We start from the raw sequence: 23196 nt of genomic DNA, 5'->3' as shown, positions 1-23196 counted from the left end.
TTAAGGTTTGGTTTTCCTATTTTTATTTCTGATTATTCTACTATATAAAAGATTTTGCTTTTGATCAAGATGTAACTTATGAAACTCATGTGCACGGTTTATTTGGTTTGTTACCTTGTTTCTAAGTGATTTTAAATTTTTTTGTGTCATATCTTTACGGTTAAAATGATAACAATCAATAACTGATAAACCAATGATTCATAAGCCAATTTCTTAATGGTTCTATGACGATTTAGCATTTCTACGAATCGATAACCAATAAGTCAATTCGATAAATTCTAAAACTGAACCGAACCAACCCATACACACGGTCCTAATTAGAAGAGTGAAATATTTACTTGTAGTTTTTTAGAATCATTTTTTATAAAAGAAAATCATGATTTATTAGTTATATATATTTGTAGAGAAAATACATTAAATTTCCCCTAAACTTGACATGAAAATTCGCTTTAGTACTTAAACTACACGGGTAATTGTTTAGCCCCCCTAATCTCTTTTCAAGTGAATTAAAATACACCCTAATATAATAATACCAATCTCACAATAGCAAGTGCATTTCACACGCGCCATGTCATCGATACGTTAGGGCACATCAGCGCCACGTCATTGCCACATCAGCATCCCATGCAACATATTTAAATTTTGATTTTTAATTCTTTTTTGTTTCTATTTATTTTCTCACAATTTTAGAAAGTAAAAAAAAAACTCAAAAAATAAGAATTAATATAAGAAAAATAATCTTAAAAAATCAATTGAAAGTGATTCAAATTCTCGAAACCATTCTCACAAGAACACACAAAATTAAAACAAATAAATAATAACTACTAAAAATTTAATTTGAAATGAAAATTTGTAGAGTTCCGTTGAAAATAACTTCAAGTTCATAACATTCAAATCTTGCCATAAAGACTAATATTAATTTGAAGCAAGAACAAACCGATGACTTTTTAGTTTTTTTTTGGTCATCATATCTTTTGAATTTATTGATAGAAATTAAAGGAAATGAGGGTGGTATGGATCCGTCGTGAAGAAGGAGAAAAATATGAAAAGTATAACAAAGAAAAAAAAGAGGATGGAAGACAAATAAATAGGGCAGGAGTGGGTTCGTTGGGGGTGGAGGGGTGTCCAAGAAGAAGAAAGTGTAGTGCAAGTGGTGGTTGAGGGTGGGAGGTGGATTGGGTGTGAGGAAGATGAAAGGACGGGAGGTGGGGGTGGGGTTGGTGGTACTAAAGGTTGAGGGTGGTAGGGTATGAAGAAAATGAAGAAAAAAAAATTATTGGATAAAATGAAAATAATTGGGATTCACTCATTCTTTTTTTCCTTATTTTTTATCTTTACGCGCCTTATTTTTTTTGACTTGCCATGTCAACGATTTGGATATATTTTAATTCACTTGAAAAGAGATTAGGGGGTAAATAATTATTCGTGTAGTTTAAGTATTAAAACGAGTTTTCGTGCTAAATTCAGGGGAGATTTTATGTATTTTTCCATATTTGTAATATAAGTTTAACATAATATATTAGTAGTTAATAGTGCAACAATTACTAATTCTAGTAAATTATTTAGATTTTAATTAGTTTAAAAAATAAATATACTCCTAGCAAAATATTCAATAATTAAGTGAACAAAAACAGTATTAATTTTACACTTAAACAGAAAGTCCATTTTTAATAATTCCTACTCATTAATTAGTGGGATTTGTCATATGTGGTGGTCTTATTCAGAGAAGGAAGTGGACTCATCACTCATTTATAATCCACTATTAACAAAAATAAAAATCTATTTTATGATCTTATAATAGTGCATTTGGATGTATTGTAAAAAAAATTAAAAAAAAATATGTTCCTTTCAATTAATATGTATCACAGTGTTTGACTTAATGAAGATAAAGGACAAACCTTTTGAAATTTTGTAATTTATAACTAGGTCTTATATAGTAATAGAGGTGAAGAAATTTGTGATAAGGTGGAAATGATTTTGGTGAAGGACAATAAATGAAAATGAGTTTGAGATTGTTAAATGTATATAAAAAGGAGATGTATTAATGTTTCGATGAAGAAGTGAGTAGATGAGAGATGATTTAATTTTAACTTAAAGCGAGAAAGTTAGTAAATGGTAATGCGTTGACTTGCTTATCTTCTATATTGGTAGTTGTCAAATTACTTTCGTGGTTTTGGTCCTTCTATTAATGTAACGATTTGTTATTTCATGTACTTTCATTGTGCAATATTTTGTTGTAATCATTATCCAGAATAATTTGTCATATTGTCTATAGTATTTTGTCATTACTTCTTCACTTTTGCTAGAAAACTTTCATATTTCTTTGTGTTATTTTTTTCTTTAAGTTAATGTCTATTAGAAGCAATATCTCTATCTCCAAAGGTAGAATAAAACCTGTCCCACTGAAAACTATATAAACTACAATGAAATAAGAAAATGAGGTGTCTCGGATACTCCATTTAAAAAGAAGGGTCGAAGATTTTAAACTTGTAACTTGCATGCATATGTTAAATATTTTTAAATTTTATAATTTTAAATATGTTATAACAAACATCAAATATGTTATTAAAGACAATAAAGTATAAAATCTATACTTCCAAATATATTTTATGTTTAAAATAAACTAGATGGAGAAATTTTATGAAAATAAATAAATGGAGCATCTAGAATGACATAATCACAAGCTTATAATTCAATATCTTAACATTATAATATATAGGAGGAAGTAGAAGGAGTGATTGATTGATTTTAAAACAATATTAGGTGGGAAATTTGTTCAATTGACCCTTAAAATAAACATCAACAAAAAAGTGACTTAATACCCAACTCACTTTGAAAAAAAATTGACAAATGGTGTTCTCTTCACTTCATTTTCTCCAAACTTTACTCCTAAGAAAGGAACAAACCAACCAAATAACTCATCTACACTCTTACTTTTGCCTTTTGCTATTATTCTCTTATCAGAAAGCAAATTTTAAATCTATAATTTATGAGTTTTAAGTTTTGTGATATTAATCTCAAAAATTTATAATTTAATATTAGTGTTTTAATATGTTTAGTAAGCTTCTCAATATATATACATTTAAGCTATCGAAATTTTGCTAAATCAATATGACTTATTACTAACCATTAACTATATACAATGTTTTGTTTTTGATTTAAATGAGTTAATGATCAAATATATTTGAATTATCACTTTTTTCGCGAGTTTCACACCATTTTTCACATGTATTGGTATCATTTATCTATTAAGACACATCTAATTGAATATACGTGATAGTTTATATAAAAAAAATAAAACAACTGATAATTTAACTTAATAAGCTTTGAGGTGTGTTTTATTACATAAATAAAGATTAATAAGGTAAAAACATAAAACTCAAAAAAAATTATAATCTAAACATGTTCTTAATGATGAATTAAGTTAAAATTATTAGATTCGATCCAACCAGTACTGGGCCCTTTGACACCAATAATCATTAACTACCCCACCCCCATTTCCCACCCCAAATCCCAAATTACCCAATATTAGAGGCACCCATTTTTTTGTCCTCCATTTCTAGCACAAAGAACAAGAACCTACCTTCACTTCACACAAAGTTGCCAACTTTCTTGATCTTTGACCTCAAATCTTGAAATGGGTATCAAGTTTATCATGTTTTCATTCATTCTAACCTCACTTTTCCTCATTCTTATCTACATACCCACTCAATTTTCCCACTCACCCATCACCATTTTTAAGCCAAAAAGAAGCTTCATAATCTCAAATACCACAACTAACCCTTACCCTGTAAAATTTGCTTACTTGATCTCTGCTTCTAAAGGAGATGTAGCAAAGCTAAAAAGACTTCTTTTTTCACTTTACCATCCTGGTAATTTTTACTTGATTCACTTAGATTTAGATGCACCAGAAAATGAACACCAAGAAATTTCAAGATTTGTAAGTGAAAACTCTGTTTTTGGAGAAATTAATAATGTTTGGGTTGTTGGAAAGCCAAATTTAGTGACATATAGAGGACCAACTATGTTAGCTACAACACTACATGCAATGGCTATGCTTTTGAAGATTGCTAAATGGGATTGGTTTATTAATCTAAGTGCTTCTGATTATCCTTTAGTTACTCAAGATGGTATGGTGAGTACCTTTTTTTTTTGTGATTTTTTGTTTCAAAGATTGCATTTTTATCAATATATTTGTTAAAAAAACATTTTTTTCATGTGGGGTTTTGAAATTTTAGAGAAAAAACTGTTCTTTATGATTCTTGATTTGTGTTTGAGAGATAGATTCAAGTGATTAATCTTTTTTTTTTCTTCACATTGTTTAAAAAAATAAAATGGTTAAAAGAATTGTTTCTGAAAATGTGGTGAAGAAAAATAGTCAAGTTTTGTTTATTATATACTACAAAAAAAATCTATAAATTCTTTCAAACATTTTTTATTTGTCATTATGTTATTTTTAACTTTTTTTGTTTCATGATCTCAGATCTGATCCATGCCTTCTCTGACTTACCAAGAGATCTAAATTTTGTACAACACACTAGCCACATGGGGTGGAAGCTGTAAGTATTTTTTTTTAATCTAAATTTTAAATGGTAGAGAACAACACAAATAACTATCACTTATTCGCGAGTTTCACATTCAAACTATCCCTTGTTCGATAGTGATAATGTAGGAAAAGAGTACAACACTGGTTTAATACATAGACGATGATAATTCAGGTAGAAGCGTGGAACAATTGATAGTTGAGTTGTGAAATGACTAGTGAATAAGTTTGTGTTTTTGATCATTTAACTTATTTTTAATTGTTTATTTATGAAATTCCATAGTACTTATCAATCAAAAAAACTTTCTTAATTTACATTTAGGAATAAGAGAGGAAAGCCAGTTATTATAGATCCTGGTCTTCATTCTCTAAACAAATCAGAGATTTGGTGGGTTATCAAGCAAAGAAGTCTTCCAACTGCTTTCAAGCTTTATACAGGTTATTATTTTCCTTTATCTTCTAATGTTTAATTTATTATTTGTGGCTCCAAAAATTCTAAGAGGTTTTTATAATATAAAGTATAAAAAGTGAAAGGTACATTACATGTGAGATGTGACTCTTGAAGAGAGCAAAAGACCACAAAAAGAGGGAGTAAAGTACTTTTACTTTTATTTAACACCTATATCACCTAGATGAGGAGCAATTTGTTCTCCTAAGACTATCTATTGGGTTGCTCGGATCCGTCAAAAATGTTGTTGTACCCACATGCGTTGAATCTTTAAAAAATGCATACATATTGGGTCCCTCCAAAAATATTGTTGCATCCACCTGTGTCGAGTCCTCCAAAAATGAATGGTGACACCCAATACAATCATACTCGGACCCTCGAAATTGTTGCCACACAAACCCGTCTCAGATCCTCAAAAAATGCATAGTTTTTTAAGGATCCGACACGCACCTCAATGAGGAAAAGCTTAACACAAAAGGGTAAATAGTTGGATGATGGACTAATGGTTACTGCCTTACTGGTTTTCTTATATGGACTTGACAAATCCTCCCCTCAACAACTAGTTTTTAGAGTTGAGTTAGGCTCAATGTCTATATATTGTCATGGTATCAGTGTAAGACTCATCCTAATTATCATTTCCGATGTTGAACCCCCCCTATCAAATTGCTTACGCTCCATATATCCAGCCTTGGGCGTAAGGGGATCAAGAGTCTTACATCGGTTCTTTACGGGATGAGTGGTAGTATCAAAAGATAATTAAAAAAATAGTTTGAGCTACATTATCAAGAAAATGCACATGTTAATGACATTAACACATGCTTTTGCACTTGGTTTAAGGGACATATAGTTCAAGTGAGAATTTCTACATCGATTAGATGGAATCTTGATTCTGCTGTTTTTTGAATTTTTGTGTGTATAATCATCATATTCTAATATAAACGTCAAAATAAAAAAATCACATTATGCTTTTTTTTGTCACAACCAAAATAAAGGGAGGAAAACTTGTAATCATAAGTAGCCCACATAAATTCTCCTTTCTTTAGGAAGACACAATTTTCGAAGTTAAAAGAATTTCTCGACCAGAAAATATGAAATTAGCTATAATTTTCTTTTTTAGTTTCCTACTCAATATTCAAAATAGTCTCGATTAAATTAGATCGCAAGATTTTTTTATATCTAAACTCGATCCTAAAACCTCTATTTAAGGATGCAACCGTCACCACACAACATGTTGGTGCTATTTTCTTAATGGTGCAATATATTTAAAAGGTAATTATAGACTACTTGGTGTGTACTCTCTATATGTTAATGATGAATTTAGTGACCCTTTTTCCACTCAATATTTGAAAGAAGAACAAAAAATATCATCATTTATTACAAAGTAAATATATTATGTCAAAATAAATATTACGATATCGTTATATTATAATGAAAATAATTTTTAATAATTATAAACATACACATTGATTACTATCAACAATATTGATAGTAATGAAATTAACCCAGTGTTTAGTAAAGTATACTCTCTTCATTAGTTAGTATTGAAATTAGTAATTAATTAATATTTAATTATTTTAATTATAAATCTCCCAATAATTAATAAGGATATAATGAAAAAACTATATTTAAATTATGTCTAATCTACTTTTCTCAGTGAAACACCTCAAAAATCCAATTAATATGAAATAGAAGGAGTAGTTCAAAGTTGAATTAATAAAATTATTACTTATAATTTACCCTGGCTTTGCTAAATCATATGGAAAAGTTAGCTAGTATATATTACTAAAAGCATGAACAAAAAAAGTTAAAAGTTGAATTACGGTTTTGCCCTTTTTATAAATTAAATTATTATTAAATATTTAAATATTTGATTTTTATAAATTTAATTAAAATATTAATGACTTTTAGACTTCTTAATATTAATTTCTAATTAAATATCTAATTAGTTAATATTTATCATCTATAATCTATATGTATATAATAATTATAATTTTTTTTTAAAATGGTCTCTACCTAAATTGCTATATTTTTCCTCTTCTCATAATTTTTTCCTTAACCCCTCTCATGAATAATATAATTTATGCGGATAAAGTATTATCCTTAATGATAAATAACAAAATTTAATAATTTAAAGGGTGCAAATCTGCAAAATGGAAACACACATTGATACTGTCCTCTTGACTATTATTAAGGAATGACTCTATCTTCACAAATTTATATTCATTAACACTTAATTACGTGATAAGAACTTAAATTGTTCTTTCTACATGGTTTGCTAATTTTAATTTTCTTCATTTATTTATTATTATTTGTTAATTACTTATTCAATTTTTGTAATCTTAATATTCATAACTCTCATTAATAACCTCCAAATATTTAAACTAAAACTTTAAGATTTCTTTTGATATTCCTTTTATTTTATCTATATAAATTCAACTTCTTTATCTCATGAAACTCCTACCAAGATTATTAGACTATCATTTTTATTCTATAGTTAAAGTAGATGCAGAAGTCTCTTGAATTTTGATAGGATATGGAAGGAGTCGATAAGAACTCAGAGAGTTATGTACTAATTTTGTACTTATTTTTTCATCTATACATACACCAAGTCTTATAAGAATAATATCTACATTATATTTTTTTTAAATCTGTTTCTTTTTGTTTTTTTTTTCTCCATTCGACTTCTTAATTTAGTTTTCTACGTATCTATAAAAATTCACATGGAACACACGTGCGAAGCACGTCCTCAGAAACCAGTATAATATAAGACTCAAGATTTGCTTTCAATATGACTTGTTGAAATTTGTTTACAATATATGAATGTCTTTACTGTTTTCATATGACTTCTATATACTGTATTTGCTTCACATACTTGATTTTTAATTTGTTTTACTCGAGCTGAGGGTCTTGTTGAAATTTGTTAACTACAAACACAAAATACAGGTTCAGCTTGGACAATATTGTCGAGATCATTTGCTGAATACTGCATAATAGGCTGGGAAAATCTTCCTCGAACTCTACTTCTCTACTACACGAATTTTGTGTCGTCTCCAGAGGGTTATTTCCAAACAGTCATATGCAACTCTGAGGAATACAGGAACACCACAGTGAACCATGATCTTCACTACATTACATGGGACATCCCTCCGAAACAACATCCAAGGTCCCTCGGTCCGAAGGATTACAGGAGAATGGTTTTAAGCAACAGGCCATTTGCTCGGAAGTTCAAGAACAACAACCTTGTACTTAATAAAATTGATCGCGATCTTCTCAGAAGACGAAATGGACAGTACTTCTCAGCTGGAGGATGGTGCTCCAATGACGATGATCGAGGTTGTTTGAATCTACAGGTTGAGAAGTATGGCGTTTTAAAGCCTGGAATGGGTGCCAGAAGGTTGAGAACTTTATTGAAGAAATTGGTATCTGCACCACATTTTGCTAAGAGGCAGTGTAGATAAGTTGGAAATGAAAGTACTTTTGTTGGAAATAGATGAAATTAATTGTGGAAGAGGATGTAATCATCCAAAGTCAATTCTTGATAGTTGTCACAGTTCAGTAGTTTGTCTGAGAAAAAGAAAAATATAGTTCACAAATATTATTTTAGGTGTGTACATCTATCCTACGTTCTCTAGACCCTACTCGTGGGATTATTCTGCGAATGTTGTTGTTGAGTGTAGGTCAGAAGTCCAGTTTTATTGGTTCACACAGTATGAAACATAATGCTATATGATTGAAGATTAGAAGTGCTGTATGATGACTGGTTGAATTATTTCTGTCATCTGTTGTTTTCTACTCAAAGGTATCGGTTTATTATTACAACTCAACTTGTATATCGTCAGAGCTAGAGGTTTAACTGAACTTAATATTTTTCACATATAGGGGTCAATATATGTGAAGAATCACAATATGTACACAAATATTTGAGTCTGATGAGTTCACTTCTAAGATCTTTAAAAGTCGAAACCATTAAGTTTAAATCCTGGATTTCAGTACATTCAACTCATGCTAGAACTGCAATTATACTTTCACAAACTTGCAGTTTTACTTGTATATCTAAACATCAACATACAAGTTTGTCTTCATACAACGACATAACGAAAGGGAGAAGTTTCTCATCACATCATTCCATTTCTCTTGTAATTTTAGAGACCAGTAAACATTCGGAACTCTTACATCGCGATCATTGTTGGACCAACTAAATCAGTGTTCGTTGTCCCCCTTGTTAATGGGTACAAGCTTGGTGAAAAGGGAAGAAAACACAATACAAAGTAAATTGGCAAACAAAATGAGCAGTATATTAACATATATGTGATGTACTATTGAACAAGATCCTTGATAAGTCATTCTGTATCCTTTAACAAATTGTTAATCATAGTAACCAAAGGAAAAGTTCCTTTGGTCATTATCTCTAATCTAGAAGTATTTGAAGCATGAGAGAAAAGGGATAGACCGAAAAACATGAGTTCAGGAAGAAACAGCCGAGATGACAAGAAACCATGCCAATAACGAGGTTCTAGATCAAAAAAGGCATCGAAAAACCTTCTTGTAGCGGATAAATCAAGCTTCAGAAGAATATCCATACCAAAGCAAAAGAATTCTCTTTGACGTCTCCTTTCTATGGGCCACAAATCTTTCCAAACAGATGCCGATAACTCATTACCTAGATGGTCCTTATCAGAACCAAGGTACTGAACTATTGCATTAGCAACGACAGGAGCTGCAGCTAGTGTCCTTGCTACCATATAACCCGTAGAAGGATGAACCATACCAGCAGTACCACCAATTCCAACTACCCTCTGAGGTATTACTGGAAGGGGGCCTCCCATTGGGATCACACACTGCTCATCTTCTTCAATGCTCGTAACTTTTATACCCAAGTGACTCAAACGAGCCACCATTCGTTCTTGTATATCATCCATACGTAATCCAGGACGAGCTACAAGGGAGGTTTCTTCAAGAAATATTCTGTTTGATGAAAATGGCATGGCATAGAGAAAAGTTGGAACTTTTCTGTTCCTCTCTTTCAGCTTCACATTGTTATTAAGATGGGAATCTCGCCAATCCATAAAAAGCATCTTACTTGTATCGAAGGGATGTTCCTCCACTTGTGCCAATATGCCATAAGCGACTTGATACCCAGGATTATATGGCTTATCATACTGAACAAGACATCTAGAGAATCCCGTCGCATCAAGAACCACTGTTGCCTGAATAGTCACACCATCACTGCAAATCAGCATAGATTTAGCTTCCTCATGAATTACCTTTATAACTTTTGCTTGGTGAAATTTAACACCATTTAGTATGCATTTCTGCATCATTTTCGACTTAAGCTGTTTCCTATTAACCCTTCCATAAGGTCTATCAAGATTCTTAGTTTTATCATCATCGACATAAACAACAGCACCTGACCATGTCGCATCAAGGCAATCCAACAAATCCATGGCCTCAAATTCATCCACCCAAACACCATAGTTGTTAGGCCATATCAATTTAGGGGACGGGTCAATCGAGCAAACCGATAACCCAGCCTCCGAAACCTGCTGTGCAACAGCAAGCCCAGCAGGTCCACCACCAACCACAGCTAGATCTACAACAAGCCCTTTTGAAGGGTCATACATAGGAAGCTCAAAATCAAGATTTTCCTTCTTTATCTCAGGTACAAGCTCCAAAAGAGTACTACTCCTAGCTTTAACACAAACCCCTCTTCCCCAATTCTCACAAAATTTTCTAAAACCAAGCTTCAGAGGCTTTACAGAGCTAAAGGAGCTACCTTTAACAGCAAATCCATGAAAGGGTTGTAGAAATTCAAGCTTATTTGGGGTTTTCAACAATGTATCCATATTTTCAAACAAGGGTTCAAAGGTTTCTTGAACTTACAAACAGAAGTTCCCTAATTTTTCAATTCTGAACATCAAACTAGAACCAATAGTTTATCTAATAATCTGTAAAATGAAAAGGGTCTTTAGAAATTTTCTCAAGATTTGCCATATAAAAAAGAATTACAAATTTATAATTTACATAAGCTAAATACTGGAGTAAGTGCTCACCATGAAGACACCTAGGTCACATCAAGAAATCTCTTCCTTTTGTTGTTATAAAAATTTACAGCTAAATTCTGGTCCTGGTAAAGGATATGCTTGTGGTGAACATGAGTATGGCCTTTGAATTGAAAAAAAAAAAAAAAGTTTCTATCTTTTTCAATTAGTATTTTGGTGTGGGGACCTTATTTTTAATTGAATTTTTGGAAATTGGATATGAATTATATTTAAGGTAAAATAAGGAGTAATATTAATTATTATTTTCAACTTCAGATGTATACAAGGACTCTGGTCCCATTTTTTCCCTAAAACCATAAAAAAACTTTAAAGAAATAGTATTTCCACCTTTCATTTTTTTTCTTCATCACTTCTCAGTCCACAGTTTCCATTAAACCTCATCAAAACCCCATCAAAACGACACCGTTCAAATGCTCCGTTCCTTCGCTTCCAAACGCTCTCTTCAATCCCTTCTCCACCACCACTACCGCCGCTGCCGTCAGAATCCTCAATTCCCAATCTTCAATCCCCGTCCCTTTTCTTCATCGCCGGGACCGCCGTCTTCCGACGCCGAGCTCCGGAAATACATCGGATACACACTTCTCCTCTTAGGTTCTGCTGCCGCCACGTATTATTCCTTTCCATTCTCGGAAGACGCGAGAGACAAAAAAGCTCAGCTATTTCGGTATGCTCCGTTGCCGGATGATCTTCATACTGTGTCTAATTGGAGTGGGACTCATGAGGTTCGGACTCGCACTTTCTTGCAACCCGAGTCAGTGGAGGAGCTTGAAGGGATAGTGAAAGAAGCGAATGTGAGGAAGCATAAGATCCGGCCGGTTGGGTCGGGTTTGTCGCCGAATGGGATTGGGTTAACACGAGCTGGGATGGTGAATTTGGCGTTAATGGATAAGGTTTTGAGTGTGGATAAGGAGAATAAAAGGGTTACTGTTCAAGCTGGGATTCGAGTTCAGCAGCTTGTGGATGAGATTAAGGAGTTTGGGATTACTCTTCAGAACTTTGCTTCCATAAGAGAACAACAGATTGGTGGCATTGTTCAGGTGATTGATTGATTTATTCCTGGATGTTTTAAACAACTTATCATGTCGATTTCTTGTGGATTACTCCTCTGGTTCAATTTGTTTGTCTTAAAGAATGCATCTTTACTCTGAGAATTTCAACTTTTCACCTGTTTAAGACCATGGTTCATTCTACATATCTTTAGTTTAGGAACACAAGATTTGAAAGTTTTGTACTTTCTGACACTATGTCAAGTCAAAACCCGATGAACAAATTGAAATGGAGGGAGTGGTTAATTTAATAGATAAAAGTGAAGTGATAGATAATTAGAGGGCTAACTAAAATACATAGTGTTTCCATTCCAAATTTCTCCCATATATGTGGTATTAATTAATTGGGATTTAGGTTCATGTTGACAAGCTCACATGAAGTGATTAGGTCCAATGATTGCCAGAATTCATTTTAGTCTCGCTAGAAATTTGTATGCCAGTCAACATTGTATAAGCCTTTTCTTGAAATGAAATGGAGCAGAAAACGTTTGAACTTGTATTGTTAGGGAACATGAATTATTGAATATTGTAATGAAACGGGTACAAATGGCCAATGGGAAAATTCATATAGCCTTATTGATGAGAGGTTGGCTGGTTATTCCTGTGCTTTATACTTCTAAACGAATTTTTTAGTTCTTAGAGAAGACTACGTATAGTGTGCGAATTCATTTCACTCTTAATTTGAGTTATTTCAAGTTTCTACATTTGTCTTAATTCTCATCTCCCATTTAAACTAGGATACTTGACTGAGGAGTGAGAATTTTTTAGGCTGGGGTATATGTTAATCATGCTTTGCCTTTTTTGTGCTAGTGCTGAAATTTTATTTGTGGCCTATACATGTATAATTATGCCTTCTCTAGGTTTACAATTCAAATAGAGTTCCAAAGACCGTTTGAGGCCTGGTAGACTACATTTGCATAGTGGAAACACTTCAGCTAGGAGAATTGCTGGATGCTTTTGATTTTACCCAAAAAAATAATACTGGAAGCTTTTGAGGGAGAAGTTGTCCCTGTGTATAGATGATAACTTAGCTGTATACTAACTGTTTTGCGATGGCCAGAAAGTTGTCTCTAGATTTGGTGACATGATGAGTTTTGTGGAAAGTTTATGTATGTACTCTGTACACTTTACTTTCTTGATGTACATCTACCCATGTAAATAAAAACCTTACTTTTGCATGATCAATCAAAGAAAAAATGTGCAGGCTGATTCTGTTTCATTACATGTTGTGTTTCAAGGACAACATCTGCTTTTTGCTACCTGTTTGAAGTTTCTACATTATTCCGACTTGCAGTTGCTTGATATATTGATTTGTCAGATGTATGTTTCTCTTTTGAGGATTGGTTGGGGAAATTCTAAAGCTTTTGTTCCTTTGAATTCAAAATTGTTAGGTTGGTGCCCATGGCACTGGTGCCAGGTTGCCTCCAATTGATGAACAAGTCATAAGCATGAAAGTGGTTACCCCTGCCAAAGGCACAATAGAAATTTCAAAAGAGAAAGATCCAGAACTCTTTTATCTAGCTCGATGTGGACTTGGGGGACTTGGTGTGGTTGCAGAAGTCACTCTTCAGTGTGTTGAGAGGCAGGAGCTTGTAGAACATACATTCCTGTCTAACATGAAAGATATCAAGAAAAATCACAAGTAAATATTTGCTTTTTTTTTTTAGTGAATTCTTTTCCCTTTTGGGAAGCTCTCATAGTTGTTACATTAGACCTTCTTGGAGGGTTTCTTTTATAAAGAGCTTGTTACCTGTTAATATTAATGTATCCAAGCTAGCGATTTGCAATCATCCCAAAACCCAGCACAAGGGATCTCATTGAAAGGAATTTAGGCTTCGTTGGTATTATTGTGAGAGACATATGCTTGTGTATTTGTGATTAGTGAAACAAGGATTGCTCATAAAAAAGGAAAAGAAAGTATTTTCTTTGTCCCATTTTATGCGTCACATTTTCCTTTTTAGTTTGTCCCAAAAAGAATGACATCTTTCTATATTTTGAAATATTTGACTTTAAACTTCCCATATTCTACGTCAATTCGAGCTTGCTTGATCTTAGTTCCACAAATCTCACTGCACTGACCATGATAAACTCCTATTCATTCAACTCCTTCCAATAGATACTTCTCGAACTCCCCATCAACTGTGAATTTCAACATCCATTTTTCTTTTCTTTTTTTTTAATTGATACGGATAATAGCTTGACCACCTGTCAGTTTTTCAAGTTGATAAAGAAGTTAAGGCTAATGACATCAGCCAATACCCATCAACATCCATTTTTCTATTCTTTTGATTGTCTTGCTGCTCATTCAGCACTTACAACTAGAGCTATATGCTCTAATTTTTTGCTTTGATGATGAAGTGAATTATATAGATTTGAACTCAGAAGATGCACAATAATACACATCTTTGTTGCATCCAATGGTGTGACCTAGTGGTCAATGAAGTGGGTTGAGAACCATGAGATCTCAGGTTCAAAATTCCTAAAGAAGAAAATATTAGGGGATTTCTTCTCATCAGTCTTGGAACTCGGTAGACAGATTTACCTAGAACTGTGTTTGGGGGAGGTAGCAGATACCTTATAAAATTAGTTGAGGTGTGGGAAGGCTGGCCACGACACAGCAAGTATTCGAAATAATAATAATTATGCTACTCTATCTCAGTTGTGGGATTACACCGGGTATGTTGTTGCTACTCTATCTCATTAGTATCTTCTGTATTTGTGGGCAAAAACATTTGAGAGAGGACGGAACTTAAATAGTGAGAGAGAAATAAAATGTTGGAGAAGAGAAGAGATGAAAGAGAGTAAATATAAGTGGTAGGGTAGTTGCTAAAAGTAATGATGAGAATATAGAGTGAGAGTTCTAGTCCCTTGTAGATGAACAATTTATTTATCTCATATTGCGCACTGATTGGTGCATCTTTGTAGACTGTTGTAGACAAAATCCAGTATAAAACAACTTCTAGAAATGTCTTGTAAAAGTAAAACAACTTGCTAGTAATTGTTGATAACCCATGTACCCTTTCAAACTGCAGTATTGAGAAAATCTAGGTATCTCAGTTAAATCTCATCTAGTGTTTCCTGGACTTGAATGGAAGCTGACCTGTGGTTGCTCCAATAGAGTTTATCTTGCCTTCTCGGTTTTATCAACTTTAAGTGTACTTCTAGCCTACCCTGGAATGTAGTTGAAGTTTTTTGCACTTTCTAATGTTAATGCTGATGATCCGTTGCACCTATAAATATGTTGTCATGGCAGTTTGTTGTTAATGATGATGCATGCTTCACATAGCATGGTGAAGCACCTACATTCACTTAATGTCCTTTGCTTGTGAAATAATGCCACTAACTGTCGTTACTTCAGGAAATTCCTATCCGAGAACAAGCATGTCAAATACTTGTACATTCCGTATACTGATGCCGTTGTGGTTGTGACATGCAATCCTATGTCTAAGGAGAAAGGTCCACCAAAGAACAAACCTAAATATACTGCAGAAGAAGCCTTGCAGCATGTCCGAGATCTCTATTTGGAGTCGTTGACTAAGTACAGGTATGGTGGCATTGAACTAGCCTGTAAAACCATATTTCAGAACATCTTTTTCCTGGCGTTTCTGCATGTTCTATTGTTGGACGAACTTGCTCATGTAGTATCAGCTATTTTTGTATACTGAGCCCCATTATGCAGTTGACCTTTTTCTGAAAGGGGATTAGCGAAATAATATACTTTGATGGGCTAATTTAAGGCAATTGTAAAGATTAAGACACTTGCAGTAATGATATGTTCTGGAACATATTTATAAATTTGCAAGAATTTGAATTTACTTAGCTTTTACTTTTATAGCCTCACTTGTAAGGTTGTGCTTAACGGAACTAACATTTCAATCCCTTCATTAAAATTGTGATCTTGTATCATACTTATTCATCATTAGCAGATGAATACAAGTAACAGAGGAAAACAACTCTAAATTAGTTTAGAAATTTGTTTGATAAGCAAAAGATCACAAATAATTCAGTATGACTTGTATAATTGACAAAGTGTAGTCTAATTTTTTCCACATAAAAAAGATGTTGTCTATAAACTATCGGAGAAATGCTGAAGATTCTATGTTTCAATTTTTCGATATAATGTTTAATTACTTGTTAAATAAATTTCTTACCATTTTTTACAGAGATTCTGGTTCTCCAAGTGAACCTGAAATAGTTGAACTATCATTCACTGAACTGAGAGATAAACTACTTGCGATGGATCCTCTCAACAAGGAGCATGTAATTAAAGTCAACAAAGCTGAGGCAGAATACTGGAGGAAATCAGAAGGGTATCGAGTTGGCTGGAGTGATGAAATTTTAGGGTTCGACTGTGGTGGCCACCAGTGGGTATCAGAGACATGTTTCCCTGCAGGTACACTCTCAAAGCCTAGCATGAAAGACCTGGAGTACATAGAGGAGTTGATGCAGCTCATTGAGAAAGAAAGTGTACCTGCCCCTGCACCTATAGAGCAGAGATGGACTGCTTGCAGTAAAAGTCGAATGAGTCCAGCTTATAGCTCAGCGGATGATGATATATTCTCATGGGTAATCATTTTTTAGCATGTGAATCTATGACTTGCTTTTATGAAAAATGTCCTTCATTCTGGAGCCGAATAGTTTACCATAAATGTTGTTGCACATATTCAAGTAACTACTAAATCGTGAATGAAATATAAAACCATGATGGGTATTTATCTTTATTTGTTTTTAGATAAATTAAAAACCATGACCAATCTTTTGTTAAGAGTTGGATACTCTCACCAGTGTATTCTTTTAATTTGCTTTTGATTGGGCTGTCATGTACTGTCATTGGGGTTGTGGCCTTGTTTTTAAGGTTGACAAAAGGAGCTCAGCACATAATGCATGCAAATATTTGTTCATAGTAAGCTGTTAACTAATATAAGTTCATGGTCCAACTGCATCTTCTTCAGAAAGTAAAAAAAAGAAGAGATTTTGAGTCCATGGGTTGTGAAAATTAGATGAGCTAATCAATGCTGACAATATCAGGTGGAGAATAGATCTCAAACAAGGGTGGATGGGTTTCATATACTTTATATTAGTTTTGATAAAATACTAGATAACCTTCTATTCAGAAAGTGAAGTCCTCGCTCTGTTTACACCCAAATCTGTGATTATTTTTTACTTTGATGCAGTGATTTATTACTTATTTACTTATCTCCCTTCCAATATGTTGTTAGGTTGGAATTATCATGTATCTTCCAACCATGGATGCTCGGCAGAGAAGGCAAATCACGGAGGAGTTCTTCCACTACAGGCATATGACACAATCACAGTTGTGGGATCAGTATTCTGCTTTTGAACATTGGGCAAAGATTGAGGTATGAGTTATTTCTCACTGCTGCTTATGCCAGTTATATAGGGGCATACAGATACTACTAACCAAGCAGTTCCTCTTTTTCAATTTATTATTTTATTTTACTTTATTATGTGGGCAAGTAGCCCCAAGGGAAGAGAGTTCAATGGGATATGTCTCCATCCTGCTACAAAATCCATTGAAATATGTGGTGAAAAGAGAATATCTATAAGATAGATAATCAGAATAGTGGTTCTTTATTATTGTTGAAAAAATCTCTGCAAGATAATAGAGATCAGATTTTTCCTACTTCCACTACTTTGCAGCTATAGCTCCTTTAATTGTTATTTTGCAATTCTAAAGAACTAGGAAATTGACAGGAAGATGGAAGTTCGAACTATCTTCTTGCACCTGTTCAATGCACTTGGCCTTTACTCTTTAGTTTCTTTTTTTTTTTTTTTTTTGAGACAGTAACAAGTTTCTTTAACTTGTTTAGAATCTAGAGCTGATTCATTTCATCAAACTACTTGTTAGAAGAGACATCTTCGAGAATCATACCTCAAAAATATCTAGTTGGTAGTGCCTATTATCTAGCATAAGTTCATCCTTGGGGATCGTTACTTCATTATCATTCTAAATTGCCAAAGTCTAGAACACACTGGCCTTTGGAGCCTTTTTAAATTTACTTTCTGGATTATGACACTATCTAGCAACTGATATGTTAGTTCTTTGTTCTGGTAACAATGTAGATAGTGGGGCAAATAGGAAGACACCGAATTGGTGTTTACACCTGTTCTCTTAAATCATTTTCCCAAAGCACAGCACTGAACTTCTTTATAGTTAATTTTTCCGATAGCAATGCATCTTCCGACATGAGGTTTACATGTCATGAAAAATATTGGTCATATACTTTGTTCATAGACATTCACTTCTAAAATATAAAAAAGAAAACCTAGATACCGAATCTCTAAGTAAAGTTGACAATTGGGTACTCCACATGGTGGGAATTGCATTACCATTTAATTTTATGTTACTTCCAGGTTCCCAAGGACAAAGAAGAGCTTGCAGCTCTGCAGGCAAGGCTAAAGAAGAAATTCCCTGTGGATGCATACAATCAAGCGCGAAAGGAGCTGGACCCAAACCGCATCCTATCTAATAACATGCTTGAAAAGCTCTTCCCTTCCTCTGAGGCTGTGTAATCTTGGTTGGTTTACGTCAACTCTTTATCAAATTATATTTTTACGATAGTGATCATCTTCATGCCTGTTTCAAAGCAAATATTTTGCGAGGAAATTTTTGTCCTGTATATTGTTGTTCAGAATGTTAAGTTGAAGGAATTGTTACAAACTTATAATAATGCTTACCATGCACTGAATATGCTTGAGGCCAGTGTTTAAGTACTGATAAAAGAATCATTACGCGATAAACCATTTGTTATACATTTTCCTTTTCACTACTGTATTTCCTTCTCATACTTGAGTTGAAGGGTCTATCAGAAACTACCGCTCTGTCTTCTGATCTGATATTTATGTTAAATGAGATGTTACTGAATTAATAATTTACCAAATGAGTATTACTTTGTATAATTTGGAGTTCTGTATTTCTCACCTTCTTATTATTGACAATTCACTTAAAAGTTGTTTTGCTTTATGAATAAATTGTAACTTGTGTGTGTAAGAAAGCTGGTAACATGAATGACAATGCAACAGATTCTTTTTATTTTATTAAAATACTGAAAAACAAAATGGCTGTATCATTAGTTTTGTAGAAATAGTTCCTAAAAACACTTGACAGAACTACCAGCTCTTAGGATTGGATTATTCACGAAAAGTTTAACACGTTTGACTGACAAAATTCAAGAAGCTGATAAAAGTTATTATAATCATTTCATCACAATGTAATACTTTAATATAATTTATAATTTATTCGATAGGTTTTGTTTCCACGATGACTATTTTTCCAAGTCTGGAGCCTAAAAGGTATAAAAGTTTTAAAATGGTATATAAATTTTTATTTTAATCAAAACGACAAAATCGCTGGTAGAGCAACGATTTGCTAAATTTAATTATTTTAATTTTTTTTATAAAAAAATCATTGAAATGGGATTACTTCACTCGATATTCTAAGAACCCTAACTTTTGATTTTTTATTCAAAGGTGCGATCCCTGGTCTAACTCATATCTAAGAACCCTAACTTATATTGGAAATCGCTGCCGTTTCAACGATTTCTTTTTAAAAAAAAATTAATTTAGCAAATCGCTGCTATTGTAGTGATTTTGCTTTTTCCGGCGAGCAATCGCTACACTACCAGTGATTTTGCCGTCTTGGTTAAAATGAAATTTTATATACCGTTTTGAGTTTTTTGTTAACATTTTACACCCTTTAGACTTCAAACTCCTATTTTCCTGGTCATTGAAAGACTGAGCAAGAACGATAAAAGAATGATAGGGATACACATACAATGATGATAAATTATCCTTGATAATCAATAACATCTTGTTCTTATCACTTGGAATAAAGAAGATTCAGTGTATATATTCTTACATAAGCAGTCATTTTTTCGTAGTTGGTTTGAAAGATAGATTGTGATGAGATTCACGACTCCCTCAATACTTTTTGAGTAAAGTTTATTGTATATGATTTACAATTTTTATGTGATTTGAAGGCTATTATACGACGAAAAGTTTACCTAGTGTTCATCTAAGAACGCTCACTCGAATGAGTGATTGTGACATAGATTTTAATAATTTGGAAATTTTTTTAAAAAACAATTGATAATAAAGAAACTTTAATTTTCATTGTCTGGTCATTTCAGACATGTTGTCCACTAGTTATGTCATGATTTATTAGGACAGATCCTAAAAGAGAAAGGAAAAGAAAATCCACAAACGAAAATTCAAAAAATAAATACTCATTTTCTTATTAATTTGTTTTAAAAATAAAAATAATTAACTTTACATACTTTATTTTACCTTTTATCATAGTAAAATAATACGTAAGTCTTTACATAGTCACACATTTGTTATAAACAGATAAAGTCATATGTGGCAAGAAATTCATTTCTTTCTAAAAATTCGTATCGATTTAAATCGTAATATGTCACAAAACTACAAGTAATCATATCTTAAATAATCACAATTTTTTTTAATAAAAGAAATGACTCCAATTTGCAGGCTAAGCTTTCCCTTTTTTCCTCTTCTATTCTATTCTTTAACTTTAGACAAAAAGTGTAGAGATGTTGATGGCACTAGTAGCAGTAGAAGAACAAGGACAAGTAGGAAAAAAAAGATGTGTTCCAACAATTTCAGTTTTGGCTTCAATAAAAATGTCATCACCTCATTTTAATTTGTTTGTCTTATCCATTATTTGGACAGTCAGAGAATCTTATATATTAATTACAACGATTTTGTAAAAAAATTGACTTTCTTTTAACTTTATTCTGTCAAACATCGCTACATATAAATAGAAACAATACGAGTACTAGTTTGAGTTAACCTAGTCAGTTTAATGATTAGTCTTTAGAAAACACATACTCCTTCTGTTCACTTTTCGTTATCATTACAGAACTTTTACTTGTTCAAATAACAATTAAGGTGAAGCAGGGTCAGGAACGACGAATCTCTTTATGATAAACAGATCCATTTTGCAAGTTCGTTATTACGGGTAGTTCCTACAAAGGATCGAACTAATAACGTATACAATACTTGAATTCTCGATGTAAATGCTACATAGTTGGTTCTCATGATTTGACTTCACTTTACTTAAAATTAAAGATAGGGGCCGGGCGGGCAGTGAAGGCTCATTTATTAGACAGCGAGCGAGCTGCAAGCACCTACTCCTATCAAAATGAAAAGCAGCAAGCGGAACGCATGTTACACTTTTCGAAAGTCATACTGAGAAAATAAAAGGCTCGAAATACGGTGACCTGATACCTGGCTTTCTTGGTATGAGAAGTTGCATTTGACTAAGTTTCAATGTTTTATTAGATTACATTAATTCAATATTTTTTTTCAAAAAATAGATATTAAAAAACTATTTGAAAAGTACTTACATATCAATATGATGAAAAAATATATTGTTAAATGTTAGTAAAATTTATTATCGTTTGACTCTAAAAGAAAAATTATAATAATTAAAAGTGGACGAATGTAGAATGTTAAAACGTATATAGAATCCAAGAATCCACAAAATCTAGTTTCAAGTGAAATCAACAGTGTCCAATTCTTAAAAATTTCATGTCAAGATCATGCAATATTGCATATATACAAGTCTTTAACCCTAATCAAACAAATAATGATAATTCACTTAAAATTTTAAGCTCTATATTCGATACTCGAAGCATTTCACATTCAATACAAGGTTTAAAAAGGGGAACATACACACCATTCAAGGAGGTATCATGTAGACAGTTGTGAGTGATTTCACGTATAATAATTGTATCTACGAATTACACGAAAATAACTTTACTGTTATTTAAAAATTGATCCCTTCGATAATAAAACCTATATAATTATCCTAATTAGCTAGGGTTTCATCTCAAAAGTTCTAATTTTCATTTTCCATTTAATTATTCAATTTTATCCGAAGCTATTAGTAAGATACCACTCTAAAAGGTTCAGAATTCCAACTTATTTTTTTTATGCCTACTAAAGGGGAACAAGAGACAAAAAAAGAGATCGAAGATATATATATTGATAAGTCAAGAACTTTAATAATATAATTAGAAAAATATAATATATAGTCACACTCACTTTTTTTGCATTCATGCAAGACAACCAACCACATTTTCTAAAGCTAAATCATATCCTTCACATAAAATACTACAATTTATTATCATTTATTCTAAAAAGAAGATAACGTTATTATATATAGCCTATCAAAATTTCCTATACATCAGCCAAAAAAAAATTAAAAAAATTGAGTAAAGCTTAATAGACAGCTCATTCCCCTCATTAGAATAAAAAGACCTAAAAATGGTAAGAAACATAAGTAACCCCACCATCACAAAATATCCCACTCTAAAAATAATAATATAATTAATGTGTGATTAAAATAAAGGATACGTAGTACTCAATTAATATATATATATATTTGGGAAAATTATTGGTTTCCATTTGTTCATGACATCAGAAATGGTATCTACACATAAGCATCCTTAAAGAATCAAATATTATTTTAAAACGAAATTCGAGAAGGATATGTTATATGTATATCTTATCACTATTGTTTTGAAATAAAGAATACGCTCAATTTTAATTAATTACGTAATAAATAAATATAATCTAAATAATATAAACATTTCATATGTTAACTATATATATAACTTAAACTCGAAAACATATCATATAATTTTACTATCATAAAAAGAAAAAATAGAAGAAGGTAGACATAGGATTTGACAGTCTATAGATTGAAAAGATTGACCTGTGTCCCTTCTCTCCATCACCAAAAAAAAAAAAAAAACTTAGAATATCTCAATTTTCTTGTCCCATCATATAGATTGAATAAATTCCAAATACACCGTTAAATGTACATATTGCATTATCATCCTGAAATGCCCTAGAAACAACACATGAAAACCAATACAATACATACACAACAAATAAATAAATAATATATTTACTCTATCAATGATATCGAAAATAATAGAGGTTCTGGATTTTCAAGTCTCATCGCTCTATCATCAAAACGATTTTTCACTTATCGACTCATTAACGAAAAAACCAAGCAACATGTGAGGACAACATAACTTAAACTTTCAGATA

At 32.3% G+C, this 23196-nt stretch overlaps 3 protein-coding genes across 3 annotated transcripts; 2 read left to right on the top strand and 1 right to left on the bottom strand.

Annotated features, from left to right (window-relative positions):
• The first annotated feature begins 3519 nt into the window (after positions 1-3519).
• LOC101244432 (beta-glucuronosyltransferase GlcAT14A) lies at positions 3520-8810 on the top strand. Its single transcript, XM_004249180.4, has 4 exons — positions 3520-4130; positions 4484-4559; positions 4866-4981; positions 7935-8810. Exons 1-4 carry the CDS (start codon positions 3638-3640, stop codon positions 8447-8449), a joined length of 1200 nt encoding a protein of 399 aa, XP_004249228.1. The 5' UTR covers positions 3520-3637; the 3' UTR covers positions 8450-8810.
• A 454-nt stretch (positions 8811-9264) lies between these two features.
• LOC101267662 (lycopene beta cyclase, chloroplastic) lies at positions 9265-10834 on the bottom strand. Its single transcript, XM_010313794.4, has one exon. It carries the CDS (start codon positions 10832-10834, stop codon positions 9332-9334), a length of 1503 nt encoding a protein of 500 aa, XP_010312096.1. The 3' UTR covers positions 9265-9331.
• A 561-nt stretch (positions 10835-11395) lies between these two features.
• GLDH (L-galactono-1,4-lactone dehydrogenase) lies at positions 11396-18806 on the top strand. Its single transcript, NM_001247674.3, has 6 exons — positions 11396-12087; positions 13488-13738; positions 15455-15640; positions 16260-16662; positions 17316-17456; positions 18472-18806. Exons 1-6 carry the CDS (start codon positions 11461-11463, stop codon positions 18628-18630), a joined length of 1767 nt encoding a protein of 588 aa, NP_001234603.2. The 5' UTR covers positions 11396-11460; the 3' UTR covers positions 18631-18806.
• The last annotated feature ends 4390 nt before the right edge of the window (positions 18807-23196 follow it).

The sequence above is a fragment of the Solanum lycopersicum genome, chromosome 10, assembly GCF_036512215.1.
Source record: "Solanum lycopersicum chromosome 10, SLM_r2.1".
NCBI classification, from domain to species: domain Eukaryota; kingdom Viridiplantae; phylum Streptophyta; class Magnoliopsida; order Solanales; family Solanaceae; genus Solanum; species Solanum lycopersicum.
This window is presented reverse-complemented; position numbering and strand designations above follow the sequence as displayed.

What these genes read in the sequence shown, in the direction of transcription:
- LOC101244432 (XM_004249180.4), top strand. Translation starts at nt 3,638, where the DNA reads ATGGGTATCAAGTTTATCATGTTTTCATTCATTCTAACCTCACTTTTC. An exon ending in TCCTTTAGTTACTCAAGATG is followed by an intron (nt 4,131 to 4,483) that starts GTATGGTGAGTA and finishes TCATGATCTCAG; the next exon opens with ATCTGATCCATGCCTTCTCT. An exon ending in AGCCACATGGGGTGGAAGCT is followed by an intron (nt 4,560 to 4,865) that starts GTAAGTATTTTT and finishes ATTTACATTTAG; the next exon opens with GAATAAGAGAGGAAAGCCAG.
- LOC101267662 (XM_010313794.4), bottom strand. Translation starts at nt 10,834, where the DNA reads ATGGATACATTGTTGAAAACCCCAAATAAGCTTGAATTTCTACAACCC.
- GLDH (NM_001247674.3), top strand. Translation starts at nt 11,461, where the DNA reads ATGCTCCGTTCCTTCGCTTCCAAACGCTCTCTTCAATCCCTTCTCCAC. An exon ending in AGATTGGTGGCATTGTTCAG is followed by an intron (nt 12,088 to 13,487) that starts GTGATTGATTGA and finishes CAAAATTGTTAG; the next exon opens with GTTGGTGCCCATGGCACTGG. An exon ending in GAGTCGTTGACTAAGTACAG is followed by an intron (nt 15,641 to 16,259) that starts GTATGGTGGCAT and finishes CATTTTTTACAG; the next exon opens with AGATTCTGGTTCTCCAAGTG.